This window comes from Hypanus sabinus, chromosome 3, assembly GCF_030144855.1.
Source record: "Hypanus sabinus isolate sHypSab1 chromosome 3, sHypSab1.hap1, whole genome shotgun sequence".
Taxonomy (NCBI): Eukaryota; Metazoa; Chordata; class Chondrichthyes; order Myliobatiformes; family Dasyatidae; genus Hypanus; species Hypanus sabinus.
Window position 1 is genome coordinate 25,421,786 of NC_082708.1, and position 17,520 is coordinate 25,439,305.

At 38.1% G+C, this 17,520-nt stretch overlaps 1 protein-coding gene across 2 annotated transcripts in view; it reads left to right on the forward strand.

Moving 5' to 3' along the window:
* The window catches only part of tmem131 (transmembrane protein 131), a 190,108-nt gene that overhangs the window by 126,987 nt on the left and 45,601 nt on the right, over positions 1-17,520 (forward strand). For both annotated transcript variants that reach the window (XM_059963868.1, XM_059963869.1), the window contains 10 exons: positions 1,817-1,927; positions 2,027-2,161; positions 7,027-7,131; positions 12,221-12,307; positions 12,595-12,747; positions 12,905-12,980; positions 13,086-13,203; positions 14,342-14,477; positions 14,608-14,717; positions 16,596-16,662. In XM_059963868.1, coding sequence (XP_059819851.1) covers positions 1,817-1,927; positions 2,027-2,161; positions 7,027-7,131; positions 12,221-12,307; positions 12,595-12,747; positions 12,905-12,980; positions 13,086-13,203; positions 14,342-14,477; positions 14,608-14,717; positions 16,596-16,662 — 1,098 coding nt within the window. The remainder of the gene's footprint in view (positions 1-1,816; positions 1,928-2,026; positions 2,162-7,026; positions 7,132-12,220; positions 12,308-12,594; positions 12,748-12,904; positions 12,981-13,085; positions 13,204-14,341; positions 14,478-14,607; positions 14,718-16,595; positions 16,663-17,520) is intronic.

The window sequence follows — 17,520 nt, forward strand, 5'->3', positions numbered from 1 at the left end:
GCTTTTGTTTTGTACATTTTTAATGGAACTCTTTGAAAGTTCAATTTTAATGTCTATTTCTTTTTTTTGTTCAAAAGATGGTATTAGAGTTTGATAACCTTTCACAAGCTGGTAGATATCAGTTTTATATTTTCATCTAGGGGATATTTTGCAGTTATTGCTGTGTTCATTTTCTGTCTCTAACATTATGTGCTCACCTGTATAGACTGCATGTGTTGCACATAAGCATACGTAAAAACATTAAGAGCTGGGCTACAACTCTAAGGAGTTCTGTGGGATAAGGGGAAATAAAACAGTTATGGAGAACTGAAAATGGCCGAGCTCCTACATTGTGGAAGGTATCTAAAGCACTTCGAAGGGCAAAGAGGTATGAAATGGCACTAGTGGGAAAGATTAAGAAAATTCCCAAAAACATTTTGATATTGAGAATGCAAGAATAACCAGGGAAAGTAAAGTTTATTAGGAAACAAAGCTGCGTGTATAGAGTAAGCTTCCTCCCTGTGCCTTGTTTGGTGCATCAAGCGGCAACTTTGCTGTTTTGTTATTGTCTGTTTCACAAGGCCAAGTTGTTAGCTCAACACTCAACTCAGCATGGATGGAACGCATGCCAGGAGCCAGCCAGATTCGAAACTGGGACCTCTTGTTCCAAAGTCCAGGTGTGGACACCACTACACCATGGGCACTGGCAGAGAATATAGGAAAGGGCTTAAATGAATACCTTTTGACTGTATTCACTTTGGAGAAGGGCATTGCAGTTAGGAAGTTTAGGGGGGGCTTGTGGAGTCCTAACATAAATGACTAATAAAAACGAAGTTAGATTTCTTAGCATGCTTGAAAGTGAGTAAAGTTCAAGACCTGATCAGATATATCCTTGGTTGCTGAGGAAATATAAGGGAGGACTGTACATGAGCTGTAACAGAACTTCATGCCTTGGCCACAGCAGAGGTGCTGGATGACTGAAGAAAAGTCAATCTGGTATCTTTTCACGAAGAGCAGCAAAGATAAACCAGATATGCAATTGTAGGCAAAAGTCAGCAGTAAGGAAATTATTGGAGAAAATTCCAAGGAACGATATTAATCTGCATGAGGAGAGGCAGGGATTATCAGAGAAGTTAAGAAGACAAATGGGACACTTTATTAATGATGCATAGAAAATCAGAGAAGTAGTTGTGGTTAAACAACTACTTATTTAACAATTATGGTTAAACTATAGAGACAGTTAGATAAGCCATGGCTGTGTGTCAATTTGGTTTCCAGACGTTAAGAAAAACATATGGGGTGGGGTTCCTGTTGAGATTCACCAGGTATGTTGCTGTGATAGGATGCTTTCACTCTAAAAGTTCTAAGTTGGATTTCTTTGGAGCAATAAAGGCTGAGAGATGATCAGAATAACATAAGGGGCTGAGTTGATGGTGAGAAACTTTATCCCTTGGTGTGCATGTCTGTAGCCAGAAGGTGTAGTGCCAGCTTGGATATGGTTGACTGAAGAGCCTTTTTGCCATGCTGTATGATGCAAACCCTATAAATTCAGTGCCTCAAATCATATTAGTTTTGAAAAGTCAAGCATCATTTAATCGCATCCATGGTGAACCTATGGCTAAAGTTTTACCTTTGAAACATACACTATTTGCATAGAGAGTGATTACAATCATTATCATGTAGAAGGAGTGACTTGATTTAAAGTTTGCTTCAGAATCCATTTGAAATAGTGTTTCAATAATTTTAAATGAAATGTTTAATTTGGCTAAGCAATTTGTCTTGATTTAATCTTAAAGTTGCATGTTATAACTCTAATGGGATTCTTTTAATTTTGCAGTACTTTGTACTTCCTCCAAGTTTAGAGGAGCGCATCATAGACTTTGGTGTTTTGAGTGCCATAGAGGAGGGGAATATTATTTTTATCATAATGAACAGCAATCCAATTGAGGTAATATGCCACCTTTGGAACGCTACTTAATTCTGTAAAATCTCTGAGGCAATATTTCATGATATCTACTGATTGTGATGTTTCTTTTTCTCTCCTTAGCTGGCAGTGAAAGCCTGGTATGTAGTAGGTGATGGCCTTAGCATTGAGCTTCTGATTGTAGAGAAAGGCAACAAAACCACAATAGTTTCCAGCCTAGCTGATTTAGAAAAGTTATCTTCAACAGAACAGTCTTCTGTAAGTCTTTTTTGATCCTACATGCTGATTTCTTAAATGCTAGTGGATTATTTTGGCAAGCTTTCTTCTTTGTGTTCATGTACAGTTTCAGTAGAATTACTTAAGATTTCATTAAATTTTTTCTGAAGTGATATTACCAGAGGCTTTTAATGTTTAATGTTCTACACTTTTTAAAATGTTCATAACTAAGATGAATTATTAATGGATCCTCACCCAAGGGATTGTGTTCAAGCAAAGGTAATTTTTGATCATAGCATACAATACTGGCCACAAAGATTAGGTACACCATAGCTGAAAACTAATTTCTGACAATTAAGAATTTTAGCCCAACATGGCCCAATTTCAGCAACACCCCAGTTCAAATTTTAAAATAATGCAAATTATGTATAACGTAAAAAATGGACAGTTACCACGAAGTATCCAAAGGTTGTTTAAAATGAGAGAAAGTCAACGTGATTTGAGAGGAACATGTATATTTTAAAAACAAAGGATAAGAACAAATGTAAAAAAAATATATATTTCAGTCAATGGAACAGTTTTGAGAATTTAAAAACATGTACCACACTTAACAAGTTTAAAAAATTATTTAAAACATAATTTAATGAACAAATATAAAATACATGTATTTAAAATGAATGGGAGGAATATAAATAAATGATACTTGGAATTGGACTTTTGCATTAAAAGATTATGAATTTTTTTGTTTTGATGTGAAGATTGACGCCGGATACGTTTTTGTATAAGTAAGAGGGGTAGGCGTAATAAGCTGTAGCTTCAGCCTACCCCCTTTTGGTCTGTTTTAAAGAATATCTATGTTTTTGTTGTTTTATGAAATTATCATTCAGAAGGATTTTTTTTGTTATGTTATATTTAAATAAGATGAATTTCCTTTCAACACACTAATCCTGGAAGTCTGGTGTATCTGAAACTGTCATTTTGTAAATGATTTAGTTTGTCACATCCTTATTCTGTTCTCATATAATCTAATGTTAAGTTAGACTATTAATTTATCCTAATTAATCTATATTAATCTAATATTAAATCGATAGAGTGAAAGAGGCATTTAATATGCTTGCTGTCATAAGCCAAGGAATTGCTTATAAGTGTTGGGACCACAGCTGTTTACGATTTAGATGAAGGCATTGAGAATAACATCAGCAAGTTTGCTGATGATACTAAGCTGGGTGGGAGTGTGACGTGATGAGGATTTTAGGAGAATTCAGGGTGACTTGGATTGGCTGGATGAGTGAGCAGATACTTGGCAGATGACATTTAATGTGAATAAATGTGAGGTTATCCACTTTGGGAGTAAGAACAGGAAGGCAGGTTATTATCTGAACGGTGTAGAGTTAGGTAAGAGAGAAATACAAAGAGATCTAGGAGTCCTTGTTCATCAGTCACTGAAGGTGAATGAGCAAGTGCAGCAGGCAGTGAAGAAAGCTATTGGAATGTTGGCCTTTATTACAAAGGGAATTGAGTACAAGGGCAAGGAAATCCTTTTGCCTTTGTACAGGGCCCTGGTGAGACCACACCTGGAGTATTGTGTACAGTTTTGGTCTCCAGGGTTAAGGAAGGACACCCTGGCTGTAGAGGAGGTGCAGCGTAGATTCACAAGGTTAATTCCTGGGATGTCCGGACTGTCTTACGCAGAGAGGTTAGAGAGACTGGGCTTGTACACGCTGGAATTAAGGAGATTGAGAGGGAATCTGATTGCAACATATAAGATTATTAAGGGATTGGACAGGATAGAGGCAGGAAATATGTTACAGATGCTGGGAGAGTCCAGTACCAGAGGGCATGGTTTGAGAATAAGGGGTAGGTCATTTAGGACAGAGTTAAGGAAAAACTTCTCCCAGAGAGTTGTGGATCTGTGGAATGCACTGCCTCGGAAGGCAGTGGAGGCCAATTCTCTGGATGCTTTCAAGAAGGAGCTAGACAGGTATCTTATGGATAGGGGAATCTAGGGATATGGGGACAAGGCAAGAACCGGGTATTGATAATAGATGATCAGCCATGATCTCAGAATGGCGGTGCAGGCTTGAAGGGCCGAATGGTCTACTTCTGCACCAATTGTCTATAGGCATTTTTTATTTTACAAAAAAAGTACTTACCCATGCATGAATCCTCTGCCCTCTTTTTGTTCAGGGAAAGGTATGTTTTTTTAAAAACAAAGGAGCATGCAGTTTGAACATGGTTACACATCAGCATCAGCACATTTTAGCCCAATTAAGCAGCAGCTCCAATTAGCCGGTTTCATGGAAATAGTTAAAAAGGTGTAAACAAAAGACAAAGTGTGTAACCAATTATGTATTTAAATGAAATACGGAACAAATTAGAACACTATCACATCTACAGTGCTATAAAACTGTAAAAGTTCCTAATTGTTATCCACAGAGGAATTAATCCAGTCTTCACTGCCATGTTCTTTTGATTGACTGCAAATGAACCAAATTAGTGCAGATACCTAGTGCAGATAATGTACAGTCTTCATGCTATGCTTTTGATTGCATTCTGCAAATCTTTATTTTTCATTGTAACATTCAAGAGGATTGTTAATACCTTCAAATTCTTCATAGCTTCTAACTTGTTGAAATAATGAAATTGTTTCATTTTCACTGCTGGCAGTTTCTGGCATCTCCAAGCCTGAATACTTGAAACCCCACTGAGCAAAATAGTTCTGAATTGTCTTGCTGCTTATGTATCACCATCTATCAGAGACAAAAAATACTGCTTTGTGAACACATGCGGCTGATGCTATTTAATAACTTCACTGTAAGCACAACATAGTGTCTAATAGCTGCACAAGTACATACGACTGATGCAACTTAGAAACTCTTCAGCAACAGTCTCCTGTACCAATTAAGTGGCATAGTGTCCCAAATAAATGAAGGGAATCCCAGTAGTTTTCTGGATTAGCTTTTGTTATTTGAGAGTTGTCCCAAATGAATGGCTGCCCAATTAACCAATGGCCTAAATAACTGGAATCCTCTGTGTTCATTTATGAGCATTTGGTAATATCAACAGCATCTCCTTTGTGCATCTATTGCATTAGTTTGTATAGCTAGGCAAGTTTCATAGATATATTTTGGTATTTTTAAAAGTTTAAGGTTAAAAGGTTTTGCACTCACAGACAAATGCCCAGACACTTTGCGTCTAGTGACCATAATTCCATTAGTTTCAAAGCAAGTCTGGTCCATGGGTTGTGATTCTAGATTAGAGAAAGGCCAATTTTGATGGCGACAGAAAGAATTTCAGAAGTGTAAGTGTAATTTCGGAAAAACGTAAGTGCATAACGCATATAGGCAGGTTGGAACAAATGTAGTGTTTATGGACTATAAAAAATGTAAAAGAAAACTTAAGAAATCATGAGGGCTAAAAGAATGGCCCAGCAGCAAAGGTGAGGGAGAATCCAAGAGATTTTACAGATGTTAAGACCAGAAGGATTTCAAGAAACAAAATTGGTCCTCTGGAAGATCAGAAGATAATCCATGTTTGGAGCCAAAAGAGTTGGGGAAGATCTTAAATGAATGTTTTACATCTGTATTTACTCAGCCAGTCTGAGTCACAGAAGTGAGGCAAAACTACATTGATTACATTGACCCTATAAAGATTGCGGAGGAGCAGGTGTATACTCAAAGCAAATTAGGGTAGATAACTACCCAGGTCCGGACAATGTGTTCCCTCAGACCCTGTGGGAGGCAAGTGCAGAAGTTGTAAGGGTTCTAGCAGAGATAATTAAATCATCCTAGGCAACAGGTGAGGTACCAGAGGACTGGAGGATTATATTTTATTTATACTCACAAATGATATTTAAAAATCAAACTGAATCAACAGTAAAAAAAATTTTAAATTTGGAAGCTATGGAGAGGCTGCAGAGGAGATTTACCAGGATGTTGCCTGGATTGGAGAACAAGTCATATGAAGCAAGGTTAGCAGAGCTGGGACTTTTCTCTTTGGAGCATAGAAGAATGAGATGGGATTTGATAGAGGTCTACAAGATTATGAGAAGCATAGGTAGGGTGGATAGTCAGTACCTGTTTCCCAGGGCACCAATAGCAAACATCAGAGGGCATATGTACAAAATTAAGGGAGGGAAGTTTAGGGGAGACATCAGGGGTAAGTTTTTTACACAGAGGGTTGTGAGTGCCTGGAATGATGGTGGTGGAGGCTAAAACATTTAAGAGCCTCTTGGACAGGCACATGGATGAAAGAAAAATGGAAGGTAATGGGGTAGTGTGGGTTTAGTACTTTTTTTTAAGGATTGTATGGGTTGGCACAACATGGAGGGCTGAAGGGCCTGTACTGTGCTGTAGTGTTCTATAGTTCTAAAGGAAGGAAATTTGAAAAGAAGTGCAGATGCTGGAAATCCATAATAGTAAATGCTCTTAATTTTGAAAAGCAAACATGACATTTGTAGAAAGAGAAATGTTTCAGGTTAAAGAGTCTTGTCAACTGGAAAAGTGAAAAAGCATTTAACTTCAAATAGCAGAGAAGGTGAGGTGAGGAGAAGGCAGATGGGGATTAATGAATATCTCTGACTGGGGGAGTTGCTTTGGTAATGGGATGTTGATAAATTTGTTTATAGTTTTTAAAGGTCATAACAATATAGAAGGTATAATTAATGAAGATCATACTTAACCAGATCAATGCAACAAATTGATATTGAAAGTGTCAGAATTGTTTGTAATATAGTCTCCACACTTGAATTTAAGAAGGTATCAATGACTTTGTTTACTTGATTGTTTACTTGGTTGCTATTCTCTCAGGATTAGTTTTACGAATTACGCCTTTTGAGATGATTTGTATGTAATGTATGTGTAAGATGTATGTATTGTGTAATATGTACAATATTGTATTGTCTGCAGGTGATACTAGCTTCAGGTTATTATGCAGTGTTTAGAATGAAATTGACTGCAAAAGAACTTGAAGGGCCATATGATGGAGCTGTACAGATTACAACTGATTATGAGGTAATGTACCTTAAAGCAAAGAAAATCTAGATTGTGGTATTCAGAAGCTTAAAACAATTTACATCCAAGTTTAAAATTATAAATTGTCCCCTTTACCAATCAAGATAATTGCACCTGTCACCCATGTAAATAATCTAATCCATTCAGAGGAAGCAAATCTTAATTTTGAATTGGAATGTAAAATGGCCAACGATTAATTTTGTTGACTGTATCCTCTAGGGCACCAATCAGCTCTAAAATGCCCAACACAAACCTTTAGGTAGGGTGCGCAGAAAAGTTCAACCAGGAATATGCTTGATAAAGGTGTACTTCAGCTTCGTCCTTGTTCTGGGTTATGAATACAATGTATAAAGAGTCACAAAACTGCACTGCAGCTAATCTATAACTCCATTACTTATCAGTATTGAGAATGCTGAACAGATCTGTGATCCAATGTTATAACCATATAACAATCACAGCACAGAAACAGGCCATCTCAGCCCTCCTAGTCCGTGCCGAACTCTTAATCTCACCTAGTCCCACCTACCCGCACTCAGCCCATAACCCTCCACTCCTTTCCTGTCCATATACCTATCCAATTTTACCTTAAATGACACAACTGAACTGGCCTCTACTACTTCTACAGGAAGCTCATTCCACACAGCTATCACTCTCTTGAGTAAAGAAATACCCCCTCGTGTTTCCCTTAAACTTATGCCCCCTAACTCTCAAATCATGTCCTCTCGTTTGAATCTCCCCTACTCTCAATGGAAACAGCCTATACACATAAACTCTATCTATCCCTCTCAAAATTTTAAATACCTCGATCAAATCCCCCCTCAACCTTCTACGCTCCAATGAATAGAGACCTAACTTGTTCAACCTTTCTCTGTAACTGAAACCCAGGAAACATCCTAGTAAATCATCTCTGCACTCTCTCTAATTTATTGATATCTTTCCTATAATTTGGTGGCCAGAACTGTACACAATATTCCAAATTTGGCCTTACCAATGCCTTGTACAATTTTATGTCTAAATGATCTTCATTTTTAACATTATGAATCCTTCAATCTTTATGAAAATGTTTCATTGTTTCAATAAATGCTACAGTGCCAGGTAATTGCAAGTCTTTTACATTAAACTTTAATAGTTTTGTATTTAGTACTTGTTACAGATCATGTCTCAGTTTAGATCCCATTGTCTACTTCAGTATACTTTTTTAACTTCCTGATACCATGGAAACAAAATTCTGAGAAATCTTTCTCAACATTCTGAGAAAAAACATTTCACCATCACATTCTACAATGCCGCCCATGAAAATCTGTCCCCAGACTTTGCCGAAGATGTGGACTCCTGCCAGGGTGCAGTGCCAGCCATGATCCAATACTTGGCCAAGTTAAACTGCAAATGCAAGTATGGGCTGTGAGTGCCACAGTCTACTTATTGTGGTGAAGACAATGTATGAAGATAAAGTTGTGTGGATGATTTGCAAGTGAATCTGTGCACACAAGATGACCTAATTTAGAGACTGTTCTGGAATATATATACACAAGTCTTTATAGACAATAGGTGCAGAAGTAGACCATTCGGCCCTTCGAGCCTGCACTGCCATTCTAAGATCATGGCTGATCATCTACTGTCAATACCTGTTTCCTGCCTTGTCCCCATATCCCTTGATTCCCCTATCCATAAGATACCTGTCTAGCTCCTTCTTGAAAGCATCCAGAGAACTGGCCTCCACTGCCTTCCGAAGCAGTGCATTCCAGACCCTCACAACTCTCTGGGAGAAGAAGTTTTTCCTTAACTCTGTCCTAAATGACCTACCTCTTATTCTTAAACCATACCCTCTGGTACTGGACTCTCCCAGCATCTGTAACATATTTCCTGCCTCTATCTTGTCCAATCCCTTAATAATCTTATATGTTGCAATCAGATCCCCTCTCAATCTCCTTAATTCCAGCGTGTACAAGCCCAGTCTCTCTAACCTCTCTGCGTAAGACAGTCTGGACATCCCAGGAATTAACCTTGTGAATCTACGCTGCACCTCCTCGACAGCCAGGATGTCCTTCCTTAACCCTGGAGACCAAAACTGTACACAATACTTCAGGTGTGGTCTCACCAGGGCCCTGTACAAATGCAAAAGGATTTCCTTGCTCTTGTACTCAATTCCCTTTGTAATAAAGGCCAACATTCCGTTAGCCTTCTTCACTGCCTGCTGCACTTGCTCATTCACCTTCAGTGACTGATGAACAAGGACTCCTAGATCTCTTTGTATTTCTCCCTTACCTAACTCTACACCGTTCAGATAATAATCTGCCTTCCTGTTCTTACTCCCAAAGTGAATAACCTCAAACTTATTCACATTAAACGTCATCTGCCAAGTATCTGCCCACTCACCCAGCCTATCCAAGTCACCCTGAATTCTCCTAACATCCTCATCACATGTCACACTCCCACCCAGCTTAGTATCATCAGCAAACTTGCTGATGTTATTCTCAATGCCTTCATCTAAATCGTTGATGTAAATCGTAAACGGCTGTGGTCCCAATACCGAGCCCTGTGGCACCCCACTAGTCACCACCTGCCATTCTGAGAAACACCCATTCACCGCTACCCTTTGCTTTCTATCTGCCAACCAGTTTTCTATCCATGTCAATATCTTCCCCCCCAATGCCATAAGCTCTGGTTTTACCCACCAATCTCCTATGTGGGACCTTATCAAATGCCTTTTGAAAATCGAGGTACACTACATCCACTAGATCTCCCTTGTCTGACTTCCTGGTTACATCCTCAAAAATCTCCAATAGATTAGTCAAGCATGATTTGCCCTTGGTAAATCCATGCTGGCTCGGTCCAATCCTATCACTCCTATCTAGGTATGCCACTATTTCATCTTTAATAATGGACTCTAGCATCTTCCCCACTACTGATGTTAGGCTGACTGGACGATAGTTCTCTGTTTTATCCTTCCCTCCTTTCTTAAAAAATGGAATAACATTAGCTATTCTCCAATCCTCAGGAACTGATCTTGAATCTAAGGAACATTGGAAAATGATTACCAATGCATCCGCAATTTCCAGAGCCACCTCCTTTAGTACCTTAGGGTGCAGACCATCTGGACCTGGGGATTTGTTAGCCTTCAGTCCCATCAGTCTACTCATCACCGTTTCCTTCCTAATGTCAATCTGTTTCATTTCCTCTGTTACTGTATGTCCTTGGCCCATCCATACATCTGGGAGATTGCTTGTGTCTTCCCTAGTGAAGACAGATCTAACGTACTTATTAAATTCTTCTGCCATTTCTCTGTTTCCCATAACAATTTCACCCAATTCATTCTTCAAGGGCCCAACATTGTTCTTAACTATCTTCTTTCTCTTCACATACCTAAAAAAGCTTTTGCTATCCTCCTTTATTTTCCTGGCTAGCTTGCGTTTGTACCTCATTTTTTCTCCCTGTATTGCCTTTTTAGTTAAGTTCTGTTGTTCCTTAAAAATTTCCCAATCATCTGTCTTCCCACTCACCTTAGCTCTGTCATACTTTTTTTTTAATGCTATGCAATCTCTGACTTCCTTTGTCAACCACTGTGGCCCCTTTCCCCCCTTTGAATCCTTCCTTCTCCAGGGGATGAACTGATTTTGCACCTTGTGCATTGTTCCCAAGAATACCTGCCACTGCTGTTCCACTGTCTTTTCTGCTAGGATATCCATCCATTTAACTTTGGCCAGCTCCTCCCTCATGGCTCCATAGTCTCCTTTGTTCAACCAACACTGACACCTCCGATCTGCCCTTATCCTTCTCAAATTGCAGATAAAAACTTAACATATTATGGCCAGTACCTCCTAATGGCTCCTTTACTTCAAGATCGCTTATCAAATCCTGTTCATTACACAACACTATATCCAGAATAGCCTTGTCCCTGGTCGGCTCTCGTACAAGCTGTTCCAAGAATGCATCCTGTAGGCACTCTACAAACTCCCTATCCTGTGGTCCAGCACCAACCTGATTCTCCCAGTTCACCTGCATGTTGAAATCCCCCATAGCTACTGTGACATTACCTTTGCCACATGCCAATGTTAACTCCCTATTCAACTTGCACCCAATATCCATGCTACTGTTTGGGAGCCTGTAGACACCACCCATTAGGATCTTTTTGCCCTTACTGTTCCTCAGTTCTATCCACACAGACTCTACTTCTCCTGATCCTATGTCCCCCCCCCCCCCCCTTGCAAAGGACTGAATCTCATTCCTCACCAACAGGGCCACCCCACCTCCTCTGCCCACATTTCTGTCCCTACGATAGCACGTATACCCTTGTACATTAATTTCCCAGGTCTGATCTCCCTGCAGCCATGTCTCCGTTATCCCAACAACATCATAGTTACCCATTCGCACCTGAGCTTCAAGCTCATCTGCCTTATTTCTGACACTTCGTGCATTCAGATATAGAATTTTTAGCCCATTTCTCCTCTCTCTGTTTAAATCGCTGTCTATTGTGCTTAACCCAACTCCCTGAACTCCCATCGGGCTATACACCCCTTGAATTTTGTTGACCTTCCTCAATTTACTTATTCTTTCTGCACGTTTAACTCCATGTCCCGTCAGACCATCCCTCTGTACATGTGTCCTCCTTATCACTTGTTCCACCTCACCTTTCTCTACTACGCACTTAATATTCCGGAACCCTGTAGTCCCCACCTGTCCTTTATTATTCATCTCGCTATCCTCTCTCACATTCTGGATCCCTGCCCCCTGCAAATTTAGTTTAACCCCCCCCCCCCCCCGCCGAGCAGCACTAGCAATCTTTCCTACAAGAATGTTAGTACTGCTCCAGTTCAGGTGTAATGACACCTGAACGTTGACAATTCAGGTGCCATTTTCTATCGCCCTGTGAAACTTGCATTTTGTCTTCTACATGTAGAAGATTTTCCCCATTTCTTTCTCCTAGACTCACAGCTCCAATTCTTCCCTCCTTGACGGAGGGTATCCAGCATGATCTGCAGAATTTGCAGTAGTCAAGTATATTTCAGTGCATATTAATTGTAGCATATAGCTACATTTATAACTTTTCACAATTGTTTTAAGGTTAACATCCTTTTCTTTTTATTTACAGATTTTAACTATCCCAGTGAGGGCACTTATTGCTGTGGGCTCGTTGGTTTGCTCACCAAAACACATTGTTCTTCCATCTACATTTCCAGTAAGGATATTAATGCATATCTCTGCTATTCCAAATTTGAACATTTTTACTGTTGATTCAGTTTGAATTTTAAATATCATTTGTGAGTTTAAATAAAACTTAATTGTGGTCTTTTGGACAATTAATTTGAATGGAAAAGACAAAAGGTAAAGCTAAATGAGTTTTCTTTTGCATTACTGTTGTGCGTATAATTTGGAAGTTGTGTATCTTGTGCAGTACTGTGTAATGTTGACAGTGTTTTACAATATCCTCTTTCCTAATTGTAAAGCCTGCATTTTATTTTATAGGGGAAGGTAGTTCATCATAGTTTAAATATAATGAGTTCCTTCTCACAGAAGGTGAAACTGCAAAATATACGTTCTCTCACAGAGGATGTGCGATTCTACTACAAGAGAATGAAAAATAACAAAGATGATTTGGAATCAAAAAAGAAGTCCAAGGTTAGTCATAGTTTGCAATTTATAATCTGCATAAATTATTTTGTATAGTTCACTTATGCAACAGATGTGTATTTGACTATCTGATGTAATTGCTTTGTTTACTTTTATATAACAAATTGTGCTGATGTGCCCTAATATTTTAATCTTTTTTTTACAGATAGCAAATATTTATTTTGATGCTGGTTTGCAATGTGGGGATTATTGTTACGTAGGATTGCCATTTTTATCTAAATGTAAGTATTTATAATTCATTTTAATATAACTAAATATGTGCATGGAAAATGCAGTTAGTTCCTGAATTCAGCATTTTTTTTCCCTTTCTACCATCTCCCTTTTAGCGGAGTTGAGAATGCAGCATAGTCTCGCAATGCAAGATGATGCTTGGGATGCAGACTGGGATTTGTATAAAAACTTGTACAAAAAATGGGCAGAACTTAAAGAAACCTCAGGGCACAAGTGAGTTTTTTCAACATTTTAGTAATGAAAATGTGCAAATATTTCATAAGTATAATTGGTTAATGGTATTAAAGGAAGATTATATTAGCTTACCTTCCTTTCACCTTGCCTTCTGGAACTTAACTAAATTATCTGGTCTTAAATGAATTACCTTTTTGTTGGTTTCCTGATAGAAAGAAAAATTGGATACCATCCTACTTCCTTGGAACGTGTGTTACACAGGGTGAATGTCTTAAGTGAAATCTGATGAAGCAATAGTAGGTCTCATGCAAAGGTTCCAGACAAGCTTAATTTCTTTTGAGGTTATTTAACATGTAAGGCTTTAAATGCCATGTTAATACTTATTTTAAGAATCTTTGTTCCTTGATGTTAGCATATCACGGAGCGATAATATTAAGTGTCTGATTGAGATCAGAACAGTGGCTAGGAGTAAGTTTGAAGAAGGTACTTTGTGATAGGTGTGATGCACATAATAGGAAGTTAGCAGGTAGAGGAAGCGAGTCCAAAGCAGATTATAACTCCATTGGAACTTTAATTTGTTTCAGTTTCAACCTACTAGTTTACAAAATTATAGCTGGAGTTTTATTAAACATTCAGATCCTGCTAGCACTTCAGTTTCCTAGTAGAACTGAGAAATAAAACAGTAGAGTAAAGCTTAATAGCTGGCCTTTAGGCTCATGATATCTGAGTTGACCATGATGCCAATCTAGCTAATCCCATTTTCCTGCATCCACCCATTTTTTTTTTCCTGTTGATCTAAATGCCAGTGAATTCATGTGAATTTGGTGCAATGATGGCTGGCAAGTTATAGAATTTATCTGTGTTAAGTAATGACAACTGGAAAAACTCTTGTTAAATTCCTGCTGTTGGTGTCACTCGCGTCATGTCAGCAAACATAGAAATGTGAGTTCATGTGATCCTTGCAGAGATGATTTTTCAAAAATGTTGGACAGAGAAATAACATATTTTATAAATCTAAACAATTAGAGGGAAGACAATTTGAGTCCATTAATTTGGAAAGCCTGGTTAACAGTAGAAGAGCATGGTATTCAAGTTCTTTGACTTTATGCTTGCTTGACATCTTAGTTTTGTATTTAATGATTATGAATTAATGTGAAGTTTTTATTTACCTTTTTAGGGTGGATGCTGTTTTTGAAGTAGATACAGACCTTCAGAAAAATGTTCAAGCTGTAATCTCATCAGAGCTTGTGTGGCCATCATTGGTCAATGCAACACACCTAATTTTCCCACTCACAAACACAAATAATACTTCAGTAAGTATTTATCAAAGCCATGTAAAAGTATTTTTTTTTCAATTGCATGTTGTGTAGCTGTAAATATTCATTGTGATGTAGTAATTCTGGTAAATAACTTTTGCAATTTTCTTAAATTTGTTTCCTGTAGGAACAAGAACTAATTTTAGAAAATCCAGCAGATGTACCTGTATTTGCTCAACTTCTTCCTTTAGCATTGTATCCCAATCCTTCAGTTGTTGCAGATGTGTTAATGGAAAGGTATGTGTTTACTTTTTAATATTATTTCCCAGTATATGCTTTTTAATAGTGGAATCAAGTGCAACCGATAGTTATGATACTCTCCCAATGCACTAAAACTGGATGGTATTTCTTCATAACTTACCTAACTCCCAATTAAATGTATACGTTCAAATGTAGCCTGTCAGCTATTGATTAGACGGTGATTAAATTTGTAGCTCAATGCTAATTCAGACTTCCAACAGTTATCAAAAAAAAAAAATTCGCAGTAGCTCAGGCAGACTCGGGAAAGAAAAGCTATTAACATTTCAGTTCGAGACTATTCTGGTGAATTGTATAAGTGAGAAAGCAAGTTAGTTGTAGCTGTGGATGAACAGGACAAAAGGACTCTCTCTGTTTAGCCAAGTCTGTGGTAATGCATGGTTTCCAAAATATAGTTGTTTAATGAGCATGATTAGACATTTCCCTCTAAAATTAATTAACTATTATGGGACTTGAGCTTTGTGTACATGTGGTTGTTTTCCTATATGGGAGACATAGTTATTTTTTATATACTGAATAGCATCTGAAATTCCAAGTTATTTAACTAATTTAACCTACTACCTTAGAAATCATCCTCTGCAAAATCGCCTGAAGAATAGTTGATTTCAGACAAGTAGAACCTTAAGTATTGTTCATTGTTATGGTTATTGGTTTATTATTATTATTTCACTTGTATCTGGGTTTATTATTGCCCAGATACAAGTGAAAGCTTTTCGTGATACTGCTTATGCATACAGATCATTACACAGTGCATTGAGGTAAAACAGTAATGCAAATAAAGCGTAAAAGTTACAGGAAAAATGCAGTGTAGGTAAAGAATGCGCACGATTATAACAGGATAGTTTGTGAGCTCAGGAGTCCATCTGGCTGTATAAGAGGTTCGTTCAGGAGTCAAGTAACAGGGGATGCAAGTAAGGTCATTCTGGGTATGTTTAATTCTTTGAAGCTTTTTGACATTTCAGCAGCCTGTTAGGAGGCATTTTGACTTCATACCAACATAATGTGAAGAGGTAATCACTGGAAGTATGCAAAGGAGGCTGTTTTTTGTTTCACACCATATAATCATTCAGAAGCTCTCCTGTATTGGCATCAGTTCTATTTAATCCCAAATTCTTAATTCACAAAAAGCCTATAACAGGAGCCCATAACACTGCCAGTAATGATTGACGATTGGATTTAAGTTGGATTTAAAAATGATAAATTCTTAATGATGGTATTTAGTATGTTGAGTAATCGTAACTTGTACCACAGTCACAGCATGCGACTCAAATCGCCTCTGACAACCAAGTCCAACTCCTGGCCTTCTCATGTGGCTTAGCCTCTAAGCCTGGCGGAACTGTTTCTACTGACAGGAGAAGGGGGTGAAGGCGAGTCCTGGCACCTTAAAACCAGTGCTTCGGGTAGGTGGAGCTCGTCAGCCTGGGAAAGCAGTCCATCTAAGAAAGGAAAATTCTGATTTCAAACCTCTGCTGCCTTGCGTCCATACCCATTCACAGGAAAGGCTTCGGGAGTAAACCCTGAGGACAAATCCGGAGCCGGAGTCCCTAAGGCAGTCCGACGTTGCCTTCAACCTCGTGATGACACCAGTGCCGAGCTGTATCGGCCCTTGCCCTTCCCTTGGACAACATTGATGGCGTGGAGAGAGGAGACTCACTGCATGGGCAACTGCCGGTCTTCCATACAATTTTGCCCAGGCCTGTGCCCTGGAGAGGGTGCAGATCCATGGTCTTGCGAGACTAATGGATGCTACCACTACCACCAATATCAAATCTATCGTTGTATTCGTTTATTATTATCTAAGATGTATGTTTTTTTAAAAATTCCAACATTTCCTGAAATACTTGTTCTTAATTTCAGGCTTCACCTAGGCAAGCAAGCAAATCTAGATACAAAGACTTTTGAATTTACGATTGTCAGTAATCACGTAAGTAAAGAAAATTCAATCAGGTAAAAATGATTCCATTTGAGGGTTAAATTTGAAGCTCTGGATTTCCATTTAATTTGGTAGCCTCCTTACATTCCATAGAACATTGACTGGATAATATAAAGTCATGAACCTTTATAACGAGTGAAATACAGCCTTTTCTCATTCAGATGACTGCTATTAAAGCCTTAGTAATGTCCTTGTAAAAAAAAATTAAAGATCAAAGTTCGGTAATTGATTATCTGAGAAGATGTATTTAAACAAAAGAAAGCAGCAATTTTCTCTATGTTTTTTATCATAGTTCTCTTCACAGAATGGGCAAAAGCAGATTTTAAATTGTTTGATCTGTACACATTTTTTTAAAGAATAATATGTAGTCATATACAATACACTTTTAAAAGTTGATTGGTGATTGCGTTTTATATTTGGAAAAAACATTACCATAAGGGAAATAGAGATTTTAAAATTGGAAAAAATCAGGCCATACAGTTGAATTATTGAACTTGAGTGGGGAAGCTGTTTAGATTGAAAAGATTCCAAATGTGATACCTGGTTTATGTTAAAAAGGGAGAACATTAGAGAACAAGAATTATTCTTCTGACCCAATGTGGGATTATTAGTAGCATAGATATTATTCTGCATTATTTTTTATGTGATATTTTGTGAGTTGGTTATATTCTTTTAATTAACAATCCAGCACTATGACATTTACAGTAGCTCATTAAGCTTGCTGAGTGACTCAAATATAAAACTGCATTCTCTGCAGGACAACATCAGAGATATCCCGATTAACCTCATTGCCATCTCAAAATCTAACAGATTTCTCTATAACAAAGGGTTTGATGGGTATCAGTTGTG